Source organism: Astyanax mexicanus, chromosome 22 (assembly GCF_023375975.1).
Source record: "Astyanax mexicanus isolate ESR-SI-001 chromosome 22, AstMex3_surface, whole genome shotgun sequence".
Taxonomy (NCBI): Eukaryota; Metazoa; Chordata; class Actinopteri; order Characiformes; family Acestrorhamphidae; genus Astyanax; species Astyanax mexicanus.
This window is the reverse complement of record NC_064429.1, coordinates 35,327,787-35,348,728: the sequence shown is the minus strand read 5'-3', so window position 1 is coordinate 35,348,728 and position 20,942 is coordinate 35,327,787. Positions and strand designations below refer to the sequence as shown.

Here is a 20,942-nt window from a genome sequence, read left to right as displayed (position 1 = left end):
TGCCCTGAACTGTGCTTAACTCAAAAAAAGCCCTTTTCACTTCTGAAAAGTGAATGAAAATAATTTGCAGATAGTCATTTATGCATAAAATGTATTTGGATATTTGGTATTTCTGTATTAAGATTTACTGTGGAAAATGTATCTCTTCACTTATTCACACTTAAAGCAAAAAAAAAAAACATGTTATTTGGCAAGTAATGCCTAAAAAGCAGGCATTAGACTTTCATTTATTACAATTTCCATCAATTCCTTCACTTAATATTAAATAGAGTTGGTTGTTGTAATATTAGACGGGCTGATTATGCAGCTCACTTCCCGTACATGAGGAGCTCTATGGACTGGGGGAGTGACTGGTACATTCTGAAATTGGATTTTAATGATATGGGCCATTTACCAGGCTGCTCGACCCGCACGGTTACACACACTTCGTCCAGTAATTTGATCTGCAGAGAACAAATTAATCTCTAACGGCACTGACGATTTTTGGGAAAATTAAAGGATTTTAAGTGAGCCTTATAGTGCGGAAAATACTGTACACTGATCCTGATTCTATTTAGGCACATCTGAATACCCATTATTAAAAGCATATTCTTAAAGAAGAAAAGTTGTGATTAACTGCGACTTATTAGAATGTTTTACTCAATTGACACCACTAGTTAAAAGCCTTTTTGTGTTTTCTCCACCAATTCTACATACTACACAAATATGATTAGTAGAAACTGCAGAAGAAACAAACAAACAAAAAAAAAACAATCACCCCAGACTGGATAAATCAAGCTGAGCATTGCAATGACTATCTAGTTTAATCTAGTGGCTCCTTTAACCCTGTAAAACCTCAATTTCTGAATATACACTGATCGACTCTCAAGATTTTGCTAATTAGAGAAATACCTGCCCATACGATACATATCTGATCCATCTTTCCATGACTTATACTTAAATAATACTGCGATAACATTCTTGAAATTACTTTTTTAAATAAAATAATCAGTGTTTTGTCATTTTCCCAAGAATATCATTAATAGAGGTAGGGCTGCACTACGGTATGCGTACTATCTAAATTACTTGACTTAAGCATATCACTCACACCACAGTTATGTCTCCTAAATGATGATTCAGACCTTTAGTTATCTTTAATAAAAAGAAAGATGCTATTTGCGGGTTTTACAGTCACCAAGAAAACGGTCCTGCAACTTTGGATTTCCCCTCAGCTTTCAGTTATGAATTTCTGGATTTCTAGCTTTCAAAATATAGTTAGAATGGAATATTTAACAGCTAAAATTAACAAAGCAAAATTTTCTACAGTTAGAAACTGGGAGAATTTATATGAGTCTATACAGGATTGTGTAGTTCTTTGAGTTATTTGCTTCACATTTTCTTATTTTATGGCTCTTTAGTAGTACTTTCATCTTGGATTTTTATAGTTTATAGTGTCTGTGTTAAATTTACTGTATGTGGTTGTCTGCTCCCCTTTAACCACCCTTTCCCCACCTGTTGTTGAAAATGTTTGCATAACAAATAAAAAGTTGAAAAAAAAAAAAAAAAAGAAGTAGGGCTGCACGATATTGGAAAAAAAATATTACGTTGCAAATGTTCTTTTGCAACGTCATATACCGCAATAGTAAACAACGCAGGGTCCATGATGTCACCAGCCCCGTCCCAGCCTATCATCCCTTTAATCAGGCATTTAAATGTCTTTTTAAAAGGTTAATAAGATTGTTTTCTGTTTTTCTGGGATTAAAAGCGTGAATTCAGCTGTAACTAGAAATATCTGCACTACAAAACTGTGCTGGACTGAGGAGCACAGCTTTCAACACATGCGTTTACTTTACAAGCATGTGCCCAACCATGTGGATGGAGGCCTTAGGGTTACCTTGTATTTACTCTTGCACAATCCCCCTCCCCCTCACGCTTCTCAGGCAGCAGCAGCCTGTCACTCACACAGACACAGAGACAGCGCTGTGTATCTTCTTCTTGTGTCAAGAATCAAAACACTGAAACCTAATCAGAAGTGTAACACTGAATTATTGCAATTGTAATTTAGAGCCATATCGCCCACCCTTCTGAAGACGACATAAAAAGAATGATAAAAAGAATGACATCACTCCCCATAAATAAAGTCATTAAGGCAAAAATCTAAAAGGTCAGTAAGACATGAACATGTTCACCTCATTACAGACATTCCTCTCCTTTTCTGATAAAAGCGTAACATGATCACTGCGCTCCTATAATTATTCACAAGCCTTATTAAAGCTCGCGTGAGGCTGAGTTTATTTGGGAAGCTGGGTAAAGCATTGTTAATTAGACTTTAGATATGCAGGGCTTTCTATTTTAGTTCACTGGGTAAAACACACAAAAAAGCCTGCTTGGATACATCCAGAACAAATATGTCTATTAATATCTTTTATATAAATACTGGGAGACCTGCTCACCCAATTTTGCTTCTTAAATTAAAGTATTAAAGGGGAATTACAGAATAGCCTACGTCTGTTCACCATAAGCATTCTCAAATACAGCGTTTTTAGCAGATGCTCCCAACTAACATTCTTACAATTCTACTTATAGGGGCATAAAGTTGCCCATGCAAAAAAAAATAAGTATTTTTACACCACTTGCGAACTTGAAGTAGCTCCATATCCTTCATTTCGTTGCTGTCCAATAAAAAACACTTCTCCATTTTTGTCGATTTTTAGTTTACTAGATAATATGAACAGACAAACGGTCAACGTTTCTTGATGAATGGACCAATAGAAACTCTTCAAAATGACCTGAAAAACTCTTTTTACACTGACTTCCATTGAAAGTTTACATTGTAAAGTTGCTGTTTTGGAGATTGGAAGTGTTTTTCATTGGACAGCAACGATTTGTAGAATTTTGAGGGTCCTGACATTTAAAACGAGGCACTAAAAGAGCTTTAAAAGTGCACAGATGGTTTATTTAAAAACATTTTTTATTAAGGCTGATAAAAATAATATCACAATATTTCATGGTGCTTTTGCGATAATGGTATTCTTGGCGATATGACAAAACATAGAACTATTTTAAATATGGTTCAAGAGCATACTACTAAAACAAAATTAATATTAATGTTTTATTTAGTGTTTATTATAACAGTTCTATAGCTTATCAAAGCTCTGATTTTGTATAAAACTATTATAGTTTACCAAAATGAAAAAAAAAAAAATTATATATATATATATATATATATATATATATATATATATATATATATATATATATATATATATATATATATCAGAAATAAAGAGATGTAACCACAAAAAAGTGCAGTTTACATAAAGGCACCAAATATGCTGCAAACCATTAAAAGTTAACTCAATAAAATACTAAAATCCCTTAATTTTCCCAAAAATAGACCACGTTCAATGATGGAGTGCCTTATAATCCAAATAAAATCCAAAAAAATGTGGCACATAAATATAATATATACAGCTCTGGAAAAAATGAAGAGAGCACTTCAGTTTCTGAATCAGTTTCTCTGATTTTGCTATTTATAGGTTTATGTTTGAGTAAAATAAAGATTGTTGTTTTATTCTATAAACTACAGACAACATTTCTCCCAAATTCCAAATGAAAATATTGTCATTTAGAGCATTTATTTACAGAAAATGAGAAATGGCTGGAATAAAAAAAGCTTTCAGACCTCAAATAATGCAAAGAAAACAAGTTCATATTCATAAAGTTCAGAAATCAATATTTGGTGGAATAACCCTGGTTTTTAATCACAGTTTTTTTTTTCATGCATCTTGGCATCATGTTCTTCTCCTCCACCAGTCTTACACACTGCTTTTGGATAACTTTATGCTGCTTTACTGCTGGTGTAAAAATTCAAGCAGTTCAGTTTGGTGGTTTGATGGCTTGTGATCATCCATCTTCTTATTGATTATATAATAGAGGTTTTAAAATTAGTAAAATCATATAAATAAAAAATTTTAAGTGGTCTTAAGTGTCCTTTTTGCCCGGCTACTCCACTTAAACGCTATAACACACTGAAATACGCTTGGCCTGATTGACTAGTTAGAGTGGAAAAGCTACAAACAGATGAAGCAGATTTGAGATAAAAGGAAAATAAATGCTGCTGACTGATTAAAATCAGGAGACTGAACATCACAGACTCTCTGTTTACTATAATTCTCCTTCTGTAATGAGGAACAGAGCAAACATATGAGATTTAAAACAAAGAACGCCCTGCAGTTAAAGACCATGATCATGCCAGCTGAGTTTTCAGAGTTTTTTCTTGCTTAATTTACAAATAAACTCTTAATAAAGTTCAATTATATGCAATTAAAATTATATTTACACTTAAAAATTTAACCCAATTAAAAACAATATTGTATTTTACACTTTAAGCTTAAGCTCTTCTGGTTCATGGGTGGTTTAAACCCTTAAAAAATTGAGAGTTGATTAGTTTTGACAAAACGAATGGAGAAAATGCATGGCCCTCAGCCTCGTTCATAAATATTTACATATTTGATGTTGTTTTCCATCTACATAAATCTGATTTCATAAGGTCAGTTATTGCAAACAGAAAGAAATATCCATTTCTTTCCAAACCCAAGGTGTCCCAAGAGTTTAGGTGGCCAGTTTCTACATCTGCAGTGTGTTAAATCATTTGTTTTATCATATTTAACTCCAGATTGACTCAAAGCTATGGTTCACAACCACTCAAACAATGCTGTAAATAAGATTATCATGCAACGCAGTCGCTCAGCAATGTACAGAGCTAGTCTGTGGCACATAAAATCTGAAAGGGCTTTCATGGCTACGTCATAAAATGATGCTGATCAAAGGAGTTCAAGTTCTGTACTTGCCTTTAATTGCCTTTAAAATAGGGCTGCTCAATACATTGTTTGAGCACAGTCAGCGCAATGTCTACATTCGGAATAAAAACTAAAATGTAAAGAAAATGTAAAGAGAAATATTAAAATTATTTTATTCATTTTAGTCGAGAACCTCAGTACACAGCAGGATTATCCAGCAGACTTTGTCTGAGGGAGGGATCTGTACCCAGGGTTCTTGCTCCATTTTAAAAGTAAAATTTAATGCGTTTTAAGACCTTTTTAAGACCTCAATAAATATAATTTAAGGTCAGAAAATGTAGTCATAACTTCTTAAGTAGAAAATAATTTATTGTATTGAAAAATTTAAACGTAACGTTTCCCATTTCCTATCAATTTTCTTTTTCAATTTTGTTTCATTGTGATGCAGAACATGTTAGCTCCGCTAATGTTAGCTAGCTCTTAGCTAACCTTAGTTCTCCTCCCAGTAATGTTAGATAGCTCACCGCTAATGTTAGCTAGCTCTTAGCTAACCTTAGTTCTCTCCCCAGTAATGTTAGATAGCTCACCGCTAATGTTAGCTAGTTCTTAGCTAACCTTAGTTCTCTCCCCAGTAATGTTAGATAGCTCACCGCTAATGTTAGCTAGCTCTTAGCTAACCTTAGTTCTCTCCCCAGTAATGTTAGATAGCTCACTGCTAATGATAGCTAGCTCTTAGCTAACCTTAGTTCTCTCCCCAGTAACGTTAGATAGCTCACCGCTAATGTTAGCTAGCTCTTAGCTAACCCTAATTTTCTTCCAAGTAATGTAGCTAACTCACCGCTAATTTTAGTATGCAAGCTAGCTTGCTGCTAATGTTAACTCCATCAAACATAGTTCTCTCCCCAGTAATGTTAGATAGCTCACCGCTAATGTTAGCTTGCTCTATGCTAACCTTAGTTCTCCACCCAGTAATGTTAGATAGCTCACCGCTAATGTTAGCTAGCTCTTAGCTAGCTCACCGCTAATGTTAGCTAGCTTGTTAACTCCGCTAACCTTAGGTCTCTCCCCGTTAATGTTAGCTAGCTCTCTGCTGGTGTTAGCTTGTTCTATGCTACCTTAGTTCACTCCCCAGTAACTCGCTGCTAATGTTAGCATTTGCTTTCCCACTGGCATTAAACGCACCATCTGAAAATGTAATACCTACAGCAAATTTACAGTAAATTTAAGACAATTTAAGACATTAACTATCCAGATTTTAATTTAAGACAGGAAGTTAAAGTGAAACAGTACACTGACCATATACCGAAAATGTAAAATACTGTAACATTACTTCACAACCTCACAGCTTGTCCAGAAATGCATGTGTACAGCTGTCTTTGAAAAAGCAGATTCTTATGTTTTGTATAGCTTACATAAATATTTAATCCTCTTAAAAGTATTAATAAATAAAAAGTAAGATAGCAAACTACATTTAATCTACTTTACCCTAAATAGCATCAGACTTTACCTGGTGCCACGTAGTGTCATCCCTTCAGGGAAGGGTTCTTCTGCACCAACTGATGAAAATCCAACAGAGGATACGAGGGACTGGTGGGCTGCTGCCAATCCACCTACTGAACCTCGTCCTGCAATAAAACACACAAAAAAGTTTCCTGTTTATTAGAAACACCTGCTTTGTAGGCTTTGTGTAGCCGACAGAAGTTTGGACACATGAGAACAGAACTCCTGGAGTTTCTGCTGCTGCTGCTCCTTGCAATATAAGTAACTATAGCCCTTGTAAATATATTAATACTGTAGCAGGATAATATTAATGCACACTGAACTGAATGTATTTGTTAACTGGAGAACCAAGAGAATTGTAAAAAACTGATAAACAGCTGCTTAAATACTTTAAAGCCTCTAATTGCTTGAATAATAACATTTTACATTTACATTAAACTTGTGTCTTACGTGTGCAATATAACATTTAAGAAATATATTTTTTGAGTACTTACATTTGACATATTTTAGGTCTATTTATAATGTTCAAAGTATTTAAAATATTTGTTTTTGTTGTTTCATTCTCTTTTAAGGTCTATTGTTTTATATTCTTCAGCTGTTTTTCTTTTAATAAAGTCATATTTCTTCAGATATTGTGTGTAATTTTGTGGAACAAAGCAAACCCAATAGTAAATCAAAGCCTTAATTTAAAGCCTTAGTGTTTTATATTATTTGTACTACGAATAAAACAGTAAGTCACAGACCTCTATTTAAGCCCAGTCATGCAAAAAACTATATATATATAATAAAAAAAAAAACTCCTCCGATACACCTTAAAATCATCAGAATCTTGCAAGATACATTGATGTGCATTTTTGGTCGTACAACCCAGCACTACAAAAATGACACAGGTCATGATACAGCACATTTTCTATGAATTCAGATTTATTTTATTTTTTTATAAATTCAATTTACTATGAAAATGACCACACAAGACATATTCTTTATTTAATGTTGAGCCAACAACACTCTACAAATAAAATAATTCACATTTTATCATATATATATATATTTTTTTAATTGTGCAGAGAAATAAACTAAACTCAAACTAAAAACACTGGATCTTCTAAACTACTTACCCATAGGAGCCGCTCCTCTGCCCCACGATTTGCTCGGCTCAATGCCCAACTCTCTGATCATGGACACCAGAGATGATCCTGGATCTGGGATATCAACCTGAGGATAAAAATACAAACCAGCTGTTAGTTCACACTGACGCCAGGTAGGGGTGGGCAATATTATATCGTATACAATATATCGTGACACAGAAATATCGTGATATTAAAAATCCATATTGTGATAGAGATGTTCTGTCTTAAAAGTAGTCTATTATTTACTGTGAAGCTTTAGGTGTATTTATTGTATAATTGTTTTAGTTTGCAGTTTATATGCATGCACTAAATATTCTGCAATATTTTTTGCTGCATTATATTATTTTATGCTATATTATTTATTTTTCCACATTATGATTATACTGTTATACTATTATACTATATTCCTGAAATGAATGAATTATTTCTGTTTTCCTATATCGCCAAGTATATCGTTATCGCAAAAATACCCTGAAATATCGTGATATTATTTTAGAACCATATCGCCCACCCCTAATGCCAGGCAAAATTAGATGAATGGTCATACTGCTTAAGCTTTATAACAGTTTTAATAGAGTTTATTTAATGCTATATAATATATAATTTTCTATGTCTCAACAAAAACAAAAAATCTGAAGTCATCTAATAAATATTTCTTGACCCTTTGTGGGCAATTTTCCCTTTTATGGGTTTTTTTTATCCTCTGTGATTTTATTCCCGTCCAGAATGATCATGTCTGTGTTTCTCTCAGACGTCCTCTGAGAAAATTATAGGCTGAATTATCTACTGTTTTTCTCTGAACTCCTCTGGTAATTTTAGTCCTGTCCGGACGCACATCTCTAAGTTTCGTCTCCTCACGTTTAATAAAATAGCTATTTGTCCACTGCCGCGCACCATAATTACTGTACACTTTGAATGCTTGCTTCTACGGAGATTCACGTTAAAACACAACAGCGAGTGGAAATGGAGAAGCTACTAAACATGATATCACATAATCGAGAAAGCCAAAAAATAAAAAAATAAATAAAAACACCTCACTGGTCCTCCTGTTTTTTCAATTGCAGTCCGGATGTACGAGTTTTATCACTAAGTAGAAGTGTGAAATATATATACATTTTTTTTTACAGACGTCCCCCTGAAAAACTAATCCTGTCTGGATAGGATTATTTTACCTTCTGGCTCTCTTCCTTTAGTCACCGCATTTTCTGCAATATAAGGTGCACCAGATTATAAGGCACATTATGCAACACTAGTAAAGAACAGGGGTGTCACCATGTTTTCCTTCTAGTTCAGCAGGTCTCTTCGCTGGGTTAAGTAAAGATAAGCTAAGTAAATACGACCGTAATTCTTAAATAAACCTTTTTCAAGTGCTTAAAGTTAATCTACACAAATTTCTCTCTTGAAAACTGTTCATTTGGGTGAGTAAAGCCCTTCCATTTACTTCGAGTAAGCTTAGATTTCCAGACTTTTACAAAGGCTGGGTGCAGCAGCTTTAGCATTAGCGGCTAACCGCTAGCACTACACTGAGAAACCCTGAGTGTTCCTGTAAGCCAGGGTGATATTAGCTAGCAAGTTTGTCCCACGTAGCTTGTTTTAACACAGTAAACGTGCAGGCTACTGTCCGATATACTCACCTCTGAATGGCGAAAGAGCTAGTGTTTAGCACGGTTAGCGTCCAATGCTAATACTGCTCCAGTCTTGGTGCTGGAGAACTAAACTAAAACTCCTGTATAACTCTGTACTTCAGCGGAGTGGCTTTACTGCTCCTTAATACCTGACCTGATAAAATTCATACATAAGGCGAATTGACAATTTTTGGAAAATTAAAGGATAATACTATTAACACTGCATATTGTTCTTTCTCCTTAAAATCAATACTTGCTACAGTAGGGTACATCTGGAGTCTGTGGTTTACATCTGGTTTTCTACCTCACACTCACTCACCTCAGTTTTCTCAGGAGTCTTCTTCTCTTCCACAAAACCAGGTACGGCTTCAGGTAACTGCAGCATCTGACTTTTAACTGGAGGAACCGGCTCTGCCAAAGGCTCCATAAACAGAGACGCCCCTCTACCCATTCCGACCTGAGGTTCAAGAGAAGTAAAGAGAGACCCTCTGGCTCTCCCGAGACCCTTCTGCTCCACTGGAGGCAGCATGCCCCTCGCAATGCCAACCTGAGCGATGGGTAAAGAAAAATATGGTCAATAATTCACTGATAGACATTGTTTTAGACGTTAATCATCTAAATAAAGGTCACAGCTTTAATATGAATGCATATCTGACAAAATTACTAATATTATAATCCAGAATGTTATTCTGCATATTAAAGGTTTCCTTTTGCTAAAATCCACTTTTGCTCACCTGCTACAGGCCGATATACTCACCTCTGAATGGCGACAGAGCTAGCGCTTAGCATGGTTACTGGCTAATGCTAATATTGCTCCAGTCTCTGTGATGGAGAAACTTTACTGAAACTCCTGTATAACTCTGTACTTCAGTGAAGTGGCTTTACCGCCTGACCTGATAGACCCATATATAAGGCACACCAGATTATAAGGCACACTGACGATTTTTGGGAAAATTAAAGGATTTTAGTTGTGACAAATAAGTTAGTCTGTTATATTAAGATCTGCTGGAGTAATTAGCGAAACTGATAATACTGAATATATATTTTTTTTTCCTTAGAATCACTACTAAATACCATAGAGTAGAGGTGGGCGATATGGCCCTAAAATAATATCAAGATATTTCATGGTATTTTCGAGATAACGATACTCTTGGAGATATGACAAAACACTGAATTTAAAAATTATTTCAAGAATAAACTACTGCAAAAAAATGTAATTACATTTTATTATTGTATACGATATTTTACAGCACATCCGTAACTGAGATATTAAAAAATACAGTAATTTTATCAGATTTGTAACAGATGTCAACGAACCAGAATGTAATGATACTAATAATAATGCACTCTAAATATCTCAGAATATTCAGAATTAAAGTAAAAAAAAAACGATACTGGACAGATATAATCAGACGTGTTGGGTAATCAGAAGTGTTAATTTGTTTTTTGCTAAAAACAACAAAAAAGTAGTACCCCGATGTGTTAATTAGGATGGTGTGATTTTGCACGATATTTCAGGGTATAATATCGCTCTCGATATTCAAAAATGTTGGCGATTTTATTGTGTACGATACGATATGGCACACCTCTAGGGTACATCTGGACTTCTGTAGTCAAGATCTGGTTTGTCTACCTTACCCTCACTCACCTCAAACTTCTCAGGCGTCTTCTTCTCTTCCACTCTTTCTTCCTGAAGACCAGATACGGCTTCAGGTAACTGCAGCATCTGACTTTTAACTGGAGGAACCGGCTCTGCCAAAGGCTCCATAAACAAAGACGCCCCTCTACCCATTCCGACCTGAGGTTCAAGAGAAGTAGAGAGAGACCCTCTGGCTCTCCCGAGACCCTTCTCCTCTACTGGAGGCAGCATGCCCCTCGCAATGCCAACCTGAGCGATGGGTAAGGAAAAATATGGTTAATAATTTATACCTTATACCTTATCCATGGCTTAAGTAGAAATGCTGCAATCCTAAAGATCAGCACTACCTGAGCCTCAGGAACTGGGAGTGAAATCCCTCTCCCAAACGGAGACACTGGAGGTTCAGAAGCTGCAGCAGAAGCTCTTCCTCTTCCTCTCCCTGTTTCCGGCTCTGCTGCTGCCAGGGCCAAACCTCGGGCTCGACCTAACGGAGGTGGATCAATCATAAACCCACGACCTGCAGCCGGAGGGAGCCAGGGCATTCGGGCTGCCCCGGGAGGTACAGGGGGTCTGTTTGGATCCATTTCTTCTGATTGGAGCTCCTGTTCTCTTTCAACAGCAACCTGGAAATCATTTACATTAATGCAATAGAAAAAATAAGAGATCACTTCAGTTTCTGAATCAGTTCCTCTGATTTTGCTATTTATAGGTGTATGTTCGAGTAAAATGGACAAAATTGGAAAATTGCTGTATTATTCTATAAACTACAGACAACATTTCTCCCAAATTCCAAATAAAAATATTGTCATTTAGAGCATTTATTTGCAGAAAATGAGAGATGGCTGAAATACAAAAAAAAAAAAGATGCAGAGCTTTCAGACCTCAAATAATGCAAAGAATAAAACAAGTTCATATTCATAAAGTTTTAAGAGTTCAGAAATCAATATTATGGTTATAATAATAAATGGTTTTCAATCACATTTACATGTTTTCATGCATCTTGGCATCATGTTCTCCTCCACCAGTCTTACACACTGCTTTTGGATAACTTTATGTTGCTTTACTCCTGGTGCAAAAATTCAAGCAGTTCAGCTTGGTTTGATGGCTTGTGATCATCCATCTTCCTCTTGATTGTATTCCAGAGTTTTTTTTTTTATTTGGTAAAATTAAAGAAACTCATTAGTTTTAAGTGGTGTCTTATTTAGACTGAATGTCATTAAATGTGCTTTTTAAAATTAGAAAACGTTTTATGACACTTTCAAGCTTTTCTGAAGAAAGAACGTGTAATTACTGGTGTCTAAACAATTCCTATTAAATCTGAACAGAATAATATATTAATTTTAAGGCATTAAATTGTGTAGTATACAGTGATTTAATACACCCCTAGAATCTCTAACGATACTAATATTGAATAGTAAACAATTATAGCTGTTTATTTTAAAACTAGAAAAGTTTTTATATGAAACTTTCAATTCCACCTTAAAGGGCGCCAGGTTAACTTACATTAAATCGCCCGTTCACAGACGTGTATGTGTATGTCTATGCGCCCGTTTAGCACAGCGCGCTTTTTAAGGTGGACTGAAATATTCGACTTGTTGGAATATTTGTTTTAAAGAAAATGAACAGCTAACGTTAACTAACTAATCCAGATATTAAAACAACCAGCAGTTTTAGCAGTAATGTAATTTAACTAGCTGTTAACATTAAGACTAATACCCATTATTAGTTTTATGAAACTTTAAATTACACCTTAAACGGCGCCAAATTACACTAATTGACCAGTTAAGCACCGCGCGCTATTTAAGGTGGACCGGAAATTCGACTTCTTGGAATAACGTAAAGTTGTATGTTTTAAAGAAAAGGAACAGCCAGCTAATCCAGATAATAAAACAAGCAGAAGTTTAACACGACTCAAAATACATATAATTTAGTTCTAACGATTATCACTTGAATAATAGAACAAAAAATAAGGTAAAATGTGATAAAATATCGGACATGCCTCGCGCTACGAATTTCTGAGAAGAAACGTGCACTTTTTGGCGTCTAAACCATTTTCTATTCTCACAACACGATGAAAACATCGATATTTAGGTCCTATTGGGTCTTAACAAAATTATATATGAACTAAAATGCCTTAAATGTTTAATAAACAGCAGAAAACCGAACTGTAACTGACCGTACCCAACCTGACAAACCTAGCTTGGCTTAGCTTAGCTAACTAACTAGCTAAGCTAACTAACTAGCTAGCTACCGAGAACTCCAGTGAACTCTGGCCAATTTAGCGACACCTGCCATTAAAACTTCACCCAAAAACAGTTTAAAAACGGACAGCCGACCAAAATACCAGCATATAAAATGTGTTAGTGCTGTTACCTTTTATTTCAGGCTCATTTCAACCGATATGGAGGGAATTATTTTACTTTAAATTGTGATTTTCTCCACGTCTCCCCTCCTCTGTCGCCGTCAACCGCCCACCTGCTGTAACCGCCTCAGTCCGGTTCTGGAAACGGCCATTAGCGCGTCACGTGATCAGTTAATTACACTACTCAGCATAATAATAATAATAATAATAATAATAATAATAATAATAATAATAATAATAATAATAATAATAATAATAATAATAATAATTGAAGATGAAAAACAACAATCTTAAAAAAAAAGATTTTTTTTCTGATATTTAAATAAAATAAGAATTTTAATGATTGGGCTGAGCCAGCTAACAATTTTTGAATATTAGAATATTTTAATTCAGAGACACTTAAATAATACTTATTAGGAGATCATTGTTTAATTACATTAGCAAAGGAAATATTAATCTTGATTTAATGTTCTTTTGCTATCTGGGTAATAATTATAATTAGAAAAATAAGAAAACCCTAAAAATGCATAATTGTTCATATTTTGGATGCATTGCACTTTTAAGGTTGAAGATGGAAAACCTTAAAACAACTTAAAAAAAAGAATAATGTAAAAATAATAAGCTTTATTTTTTAGTTACATATTTTACGATTACATAAAAAACGTTTATCTTATACATTTGCTTAATTCGTAGTTCACTGCCACTTTAACACTCTCTGCATTTAATGAACGAAAACATATTTTTTATTAATAATGATTTTGTGTAAAGAATTTTATGAACATGTTTTGTACAGACAATCAACCTATTCTAACATGTACAAACAGGTATAACATGTCCCATTGAAATTTTAACTGAATATGGGGTCCGAGTGGTTATAATCCCGAGTCATGTTGCTTCTCAATCAGCAGACGGAGTCTGAGAGAGAGAGTACAGTAGGTCATGCTGTTACTCCATCAGCTGCCGGAGTCCGAGAGAGAGTGTGATATGGGGAGTTGTAGTGCGTGGATGGGGTAATTGGCCTATAAAATTAGAAATAAATGTTAGAAAATTAACTTAATTGTCTATTTAAATCAAATTCAGTGATCAACACATAAAAGAAAGTCATTTTTAATGATGTCAGTGGTCCCAGAATCTCACCGCTCATCCGGATACCTGGCGAATAGCCCAATTAACATTTCGGCACTAAATATCACTCAGCCCGTAAGATGGTTAACCCGGGTGCGGATGTGATTAATTAAAGTAATTATGCACTGATACAGATACCGCACGCCAGCCAATGCTCACCATGCCGGACTCAGTGCCAGCTGTGGCAGCTGCCGCAGGCCTGCGGGCTTCAGTATATTAATTACAGTATGATTCAGTTCTGCATCACGTGCTGGGTCACCTGACCTTGATGATGATGGGGTTGGATGGCTTTATTGTAATTTGCATTTTAAATTCCCACCCATCCTCCAGCTATAAAGCCAAGTGTACCGTACGTGGTACATTCTTGAGTTTTGGGAATGCCTGTATCATCAGTGTAATATTAAAATAGTCTTAAATATTAATCTTAATTTTACTTTTAAGTGACATAAATAATAATAACTATATATGATAAACTAGTGCATTTACAGAATGCAGGATGGTTGCACTAATAAAGTAAGTTCCATGTCCTGACAGTTGCTAGGCTGTTGCTACATGGTTGCAATAACATTCTGGGTGCCTTTTATGGTATTGCCAGATGGTCGCTATGGTGTTGCTAAGGAAATGCTAAAGGGTATATCCCAAGTGACTGCTAGACAGTTGCTAGGTTTTTGCCATAATACTGAGAAGTAACTGATACATGTTGATATAGCTGCTTTGGTATCCCAGGAGGGTGCTCTGGTATTGCGGGGTGGTTGTTATTGGTGTTGTTAAGTCGTTGCTATGGTAAGTGTGTAGTGGTTTCTAGAGTGTTGATAGATAGTTGCTATGATTTTCCCAAGGGGTTGCTATGGTTTCTCAATGAGTTGCTATGGTGTTGTTAGGTGGTTTCTATGTTTCTATGCTAAGTGTGTAATGCTTGCTGGGTGTTTATAGATTTCTAGATGTTTACTATGGTTTCCCACGTGGTTGCCATAGTATCACAGGTGTCTTCTGTGATGTTGGTAGGTGAACTCTATTTGTATGCTAAAATTGCCGGAAACAGCAGCGGTATCCCAAATGGTTGCTATGGTTTAAACAATGTTAGTTTTGCCTATTTGGAGCCCTCTATGGTGAGAACGTGTAATTACACCTAGCATGTGGAAGACTTTTACTTTTAATGCCATTTAAAGGTCTTATTTCATCTTTAGTTGTCTAGTTGTGTCTCTAGTATGAATGAATGCCATGTGAGCTGTTTCTCCGGTTATCCGGTATAACACTGCTTTAGTCCTGTATAGAAGTGGAGGGGAAGAGATGATAGGATTTTCGCCCTTGCTCATGACTATTCATACATGCAAACACTTCAGAAAATTGCTCAGGTGTTGCTAAGTGGTTAATGTGGTACCCCATGTCGATGGTTGAGTGTTATGATTAGTGTAACGCTTATTTCACGTTTTAGGGTTTAAAGGGTTTAGTTACCGACACACACTGTCTTAAACAGGCCCGAATTCGCCGCTCTAATTAAGCATGCTCTGCAGGTAGCGTCGGTCCAGAAACCAGCTCACGACCCGCTGGCACCGGGCCAGGTGAGTCACTGTGCCCCGGCCTACACATGTTGTGACTCCTACACCGGGCCACAATGCTCTTAACCACGCCTCCTTTAAAAAATTTAAACACACTAAAGGGGCTTTTTAACTTCCCGGGAACGAGGCTCGTTCCGCTGACACGTCCCGGTCCCCGGAGTTCTGTATTAAACCCATCCCGTGTTCTAACATATGCTCCGGGTCCGCGCTTAAACTCCGGGCTCTGTGCGGTTGCCAAGGTGAATTAACGTTATTTTTGCCCCCCGCTGCAGGTCGCCTGCACCACCGCCGCACTGCGCTCCTCCAGACACCGACCGGTGACTCAGTTTTCATTGTTCTGGAAATGGAATAATGACCACCAGGTTAAATGTCAGATTTAATTTTAGAGCATTTACATCTGCAGCAGGTCGAGCGCATAGAAATCAGAGCTGCTTCATTTCTAACAGACCTGCTCATGTGTTTTTACAGCGTTTTTCATCACTGTACAACACACTCTCATCCATAAACAATTATGGATTGAAATGTGCTCACAGTTTTTTTTTTACAAACTGATAACAAGCGTTTACCAGTACTTTAGACACTTTTTCTAAAATCTAAATACAGCAACACACACACCTCATACAATAAACCGAATAGTTGATTTCCTGCAAAAAAAGCAACTGATTCAACTAATTCTTTCAAAACACTAACGCATGTTCTCTGTTCCAGAGCTACGTATAGTCAATCACTGTGCAACCACTGTCAAAATAATAAAATCTAGTGGCATTACAGAAACAGCATTATGTGTTATATATATATATATATATATATATATATATATATATATATAAAGCTTTATAAAAAATATTTACTTGAGTTTCAAATATGTGCAACATGTTTCATCATATACAGTGTAGACAAAAAATAGTCTGTGTCATTCATTCAGTAAAAAAACAAATGCTATGGAGATGACATTGTTGTCAAACTCTGCAAAAATGTTATTCTAAATGCCTTAGTTCCATATGTGCAAAATTAAAATACACAAATACAAAGATAATCCTTATTTTTATTTGAACATCACCACACACTCTTATTCCTCTCCCTCTCTCTTATCCTGGAACGACTATTCCTTTCCAGAGGTGTCAAATAAGGAAGAACAAATACTTTGTCACGTTGCTTAAGTAGAAATGTTGGTTATCTGTACTTTATCTGTAGAGTAAATATTATTATCACTGACAGCACCTGGTTACGTCTAATGCTAAGATCCAGATGTAAGCATGTTTAAACATGAATTGTATGAGCAGTTTAGTCCACAACAGACAGATGTTGTGTTAAGCGTAGTTAGAGTTTTGAAAATGTGATTACAGATTGCACAAAAGCATGATAGCAACTGTAAAAAACTGTAACATGTGAACTCATATATTTAACATTTTTAAATGCTTTATTTTTGCTTTTATCTTTGGGATGGGGTGAGCTGCAATAGCTAATGGCTAATCTAAACTAATCACCCATCATTAAAACTTAAACTCACAGATTGATTGGACTGGGTGAGGCGGCCCCAAAATAATATACATAACATTACAGGGTAAATTTGCAAAAAGACTTAAAATATATTTAATTAAATTTCAAGAGTACTGTATACTATCACAACATAAAATATTAGTTAAGTTTATACATTTATACATATACTGTACACTGTCAACATACCATCACAATCCGTCTGACTGTTGACATCTGTCTTTTCAGTTACCAAGATAGCAATACACCAAAAGGAGGGTGGGTGTAAGATAGCAATGAGCATCATCATGACGTGCCTTGCACAGGGTGTAAGCCAGGGCACCACAGTGTTAAAGTGCCAGTACGTTTGTTTTGTCGATTTGGAGCCCTCTGTGGTGAGAATGTGTAATTGTGCCTAACATGTGGAAGACTAATACTTTAAAAGCAGTTTAATATAAATACAGTTAAATAGATTGCTCTGGTTTGTACATCTAACAAACCTACCAGACCATTTTGACTGATTTTAGAATTATTTTATTAAACATTGCAATGATGACTGATAACATTACTAGAATATTTCGCCCTCATACTTCAGGAATACTTTTGCTTAAAAAAAAAAAAAAAAACAGGAAAAATCTTAGGGACTGCTGCTTTAATGATAAAACCGTGGTGAAAAGTTTGTCCGTTTCCTCACGTGCCGAGCTTTGGCGACTTTATGGGCGAGTTGCTAAGCAACTGTAAAGGTGCAGGTTGTATATTTAGAGAGAAATCTGATTACTGAGTGACTCATGTAGCCTCTGAGTTTTCTCACTATCAGATTATTGAGTGGCTGGTATTAAATGTGCTGAATGGATTAATTCCTCAATCTGATTATCTGTGATCTTGATCAGATTATGATGTGCATGTAAACGCTCCCGCTGACTGCGAACTGAAGTGCTGGATGTTCCGCTTTAATCGCAGGATGTTTGTATGCGTAAAGTGATCACAGCCTATTCTAATACACCCCCCTCATTTAAATGGACCATAAGTAATTACACAATTAGCCGCTCAGCTGTTGCTGGTCCAGCTGCGTGTGGAGCACCATCAGTTAGTGGAGATGGAGATGATGAAAGGCTTGGAGATGCTCTGATTTTCTGTGGGCCCTGTTTTGTTGTTGTGTTTTAAAGTGTAAAGCAGCCTTATGATAATCTAAAATAAAATACATAAATTATACAGTATTACAATACAATACAATATGTATACTAGCATACACCTGGAGTTAAATACATCTAAATTGAATAGGCAGGGCTAAACTACTGTAGGCTGAATGGGTGTGACTAATTTGCTGTAGGCTGAATGGGTGTGACTAATTTGCTGTAGGCTGAATGGGTGGTGCTAAATTGCTGTAAATTGAACAGGTGGAGCTAAACAGCTATAGATGAAATGGGTGTGGCTAAATTCCTATAGGTTGAATGGGTGTGACTAGATTAAATGGGTGGAGCTAAACTTCTGTACGTTAAATGGGTGTGTTTAAAATTTCCTATAAATTGAAAAGGTGTGGCTAAATGGCTGTAGATTAAGTGGGTGTGGCTAAATTGCTGTAGATTGAATGGATGGAACTAAACTGCTGTAAATTGAATGGGTGGAGCTAAACAGCTATAGATTGAATGGGTGTGGCTAAATTGCTGTAGATTGAATGGGTGTGGCTAAATTGCTGTAAACTGAATGGGTGGGGCTAATTTGTTGTAGGTTAAATAAGTGGAGCTAAACTGCTGTAGTTTGAATGGGTGGAGCTAAATTCCTATTTATTGAATGGTTGTGGCTAAATTTGCTGTAGATTGAATAGGTGGGGCTAAACTGCTATAGATTGAATGGGTGGGGCTAAATTGCTGTAGATTGAATGGGTGGGGCTAAATTGCTGTAGATTGAATGGGTGGGGCTAAATTGCTGTAGATTGAATGGGTGGGGCTAAACTGCTGTAGATTAAATGGCTGGAGCTGAACTGTTGTAGGCTAAATGGGTGGAGCTAAACTGCTGTAGGGTTAGTGGGTGGAGTTAATTAACTGAATTTAGCAGAATAGGTGTGGCTTAATTGCTATAGGATACATTAGTGGGGCTTAAAAAAGTTCTAAAAATGTAATCGTTGGAGCTAAATTACTGTAGAATGAATGGGTTTCTTGAATCTAAATGGGAGTGTCTTAAATAGGTGGAGCCAGTCTTTATTATATACTTAGTGGGTGGGACTAAACTGCTGTATACAGCAGTTTTAAACACAAGTAAAGATGTTTAAGAGTTGAATTGCTTTGGTTTGTGTTGTTTTATTAATGTACCAACTATATTTGACACTAACTCCACCCTCAGGCCTAATTTAAAACCTATTAACTCCAGCCTGTTCTCAGTTTTAACAGTTTACAGATTGACTGCACTGTATTTTGATTATAAAGTAAGTGTAAATCTCCTGCAGAATGGCCGGTATTAGCTTGTTTCGCTCTGATAGCCCACAGGGAGTCCACAATGCCATCTGATTGTGTTGTTTAAACCCTTTCATTATGGTCGGTTTAGAATTAAATGTATCATTAACCTGCGTCTGTGGAGCCGAGCTCGTTCCCTCCAGCTTGTTGTGTTTTGTCGGGCTCGTCTGTCCGGCTGATTTCTGCAGGAGTAGCTAATCTAATGACTCACTCTTCCGCACTGATTGCTCAGTAACTTACGCCTCAGCGTTTTCTCGAGAAGTGACCATAAACACAGAAAAATATAATAACTGCTCATGCTGAAGCCCTGATCTCTCTACAAATAAGACGGCTTGTTTACTGTCAGCAATCTTCACAAACATCTCCATGTATTTATAGTTTTCACAGCAGAACTCGTTATTCTGTTTAAATCAGTGTTTGATTTGTTTGCATTCTTGGTACAGTTTGTTTCAGCAAGTGTAAAAAACACAGTAATCTTACTATCATACAGTAAATAATTCTCATGTTTAAGATAAATGGCTGTTCAGGTGCAGTTTAACCTGATTCATTAACCAGATACGTAATTATTAAAGCTATTACCGAATGCTATCGCTGTCACTGATTCATGCTTAACTACACTGAAATGCAAGTACAAATACTGATTCAAACTTTGATTTGTAATATGTATATATATATATATATATATATATATATATATATATATATATATATATATATATATATATATATAGTAGTGAGTTTTGTATCCTGAACAAGATGTTATGAGCTTGAAAGAACAGCATTTACTGTATATTGGTGCAAAACAACTTATATCTTACAAAATTGTATATATTTGAGCTTTACTTTTATACTCAGTGAGAATTAATGAACCAAGTTATACTTCATTTTACAATTTGTGTTATAGGCTAGCTATATATTGTGATATATTCTAAAAGTAATCTATGTTGAAAGACTCCTTAAAGGCAACAATAGGTGGAGCTAAACTGTTGTAACCCAAAAGGGCGGAGCTAATTACCTGCTGTAGGTTAAGTGGGTGGAGCTAAACTGATGTGGACAGAATAAATTGGGCAATACTGTCATTGGAAGGGGTGGGGTTAAGTTCTTGTAGATGAATGGGCAGGGCTAAACTGCTGTAGGCTAAAGAGGTGGAGCTAAACTGCTGTAGGCTAAAGGACTGGAACCCAACAATTCTAAAATGAAAATAATAAACTTTTAGGTAAAGGGGTGGCGCTAAACTCCTGTGGTTTAAATGGGTAGGGCTAAACTGCTGTAGTCAAAATAATTTGAAACAAACT

General features: G+C 35.9%; 2 protein-coding genes across 6 annotated transcripts in view; both read right to left on the bottom strand.

Annotated features, from left to right (window-relative positions):
- The window catches only part of piwil2 (piwi-like RNA-mediated gene silencing 2), a 46,284-nt gene extending 33,122 nt beyond the window's left edge, over positions 1-13,162 (bottom strand). For 2 of the 5 annotated variants that reach the window (XM_049470568.1, XM_049470570.1), the window contains exons 1-6: positions 13,049-13,162; positions 11,023-11,298; positions 10,685-10,924; positions 9,356-9,583; positions 7,400-7,496; positions 6,289-6,406 (exon numbers count right to left, since the gene is read on the bottom strand). In XM_049470568.1, coding sequence (XP_049326525.1) covers positions 6,289-6,406; positions 7,400-7,496; positions 9,356-9,583; positions 10,685-10,924; positions 11,023-11,259 — 920 coding nt within the window. In that variant the 5' untranslated portion in view covers positions 11,260-11,298; positions 13,049-13,162. Of the gene's footprint in view, positions 1-6,288; positions 6,407-7,399; positions 7,497-9,355; positions 9,584-10,684; positions 10,925-11,022; positions 11,299-11,660; positions 11,903-13,048 lie in introns of those variants that run through there. The other 3 variants (XM_049470569.1, XM_049470571.1, XM_049470572.1) reach the window with 3 other exon arrangements.
- Positions 1-20,942, bottom strand: part of galnt9 (polypeptide N-acetylgalactosaminyltransferase 9) — a 334,018-nt gene that overhangs the window by 73,022 nt on the left and 240,054 nt on the right. The window lies entirely within an intron of this gene.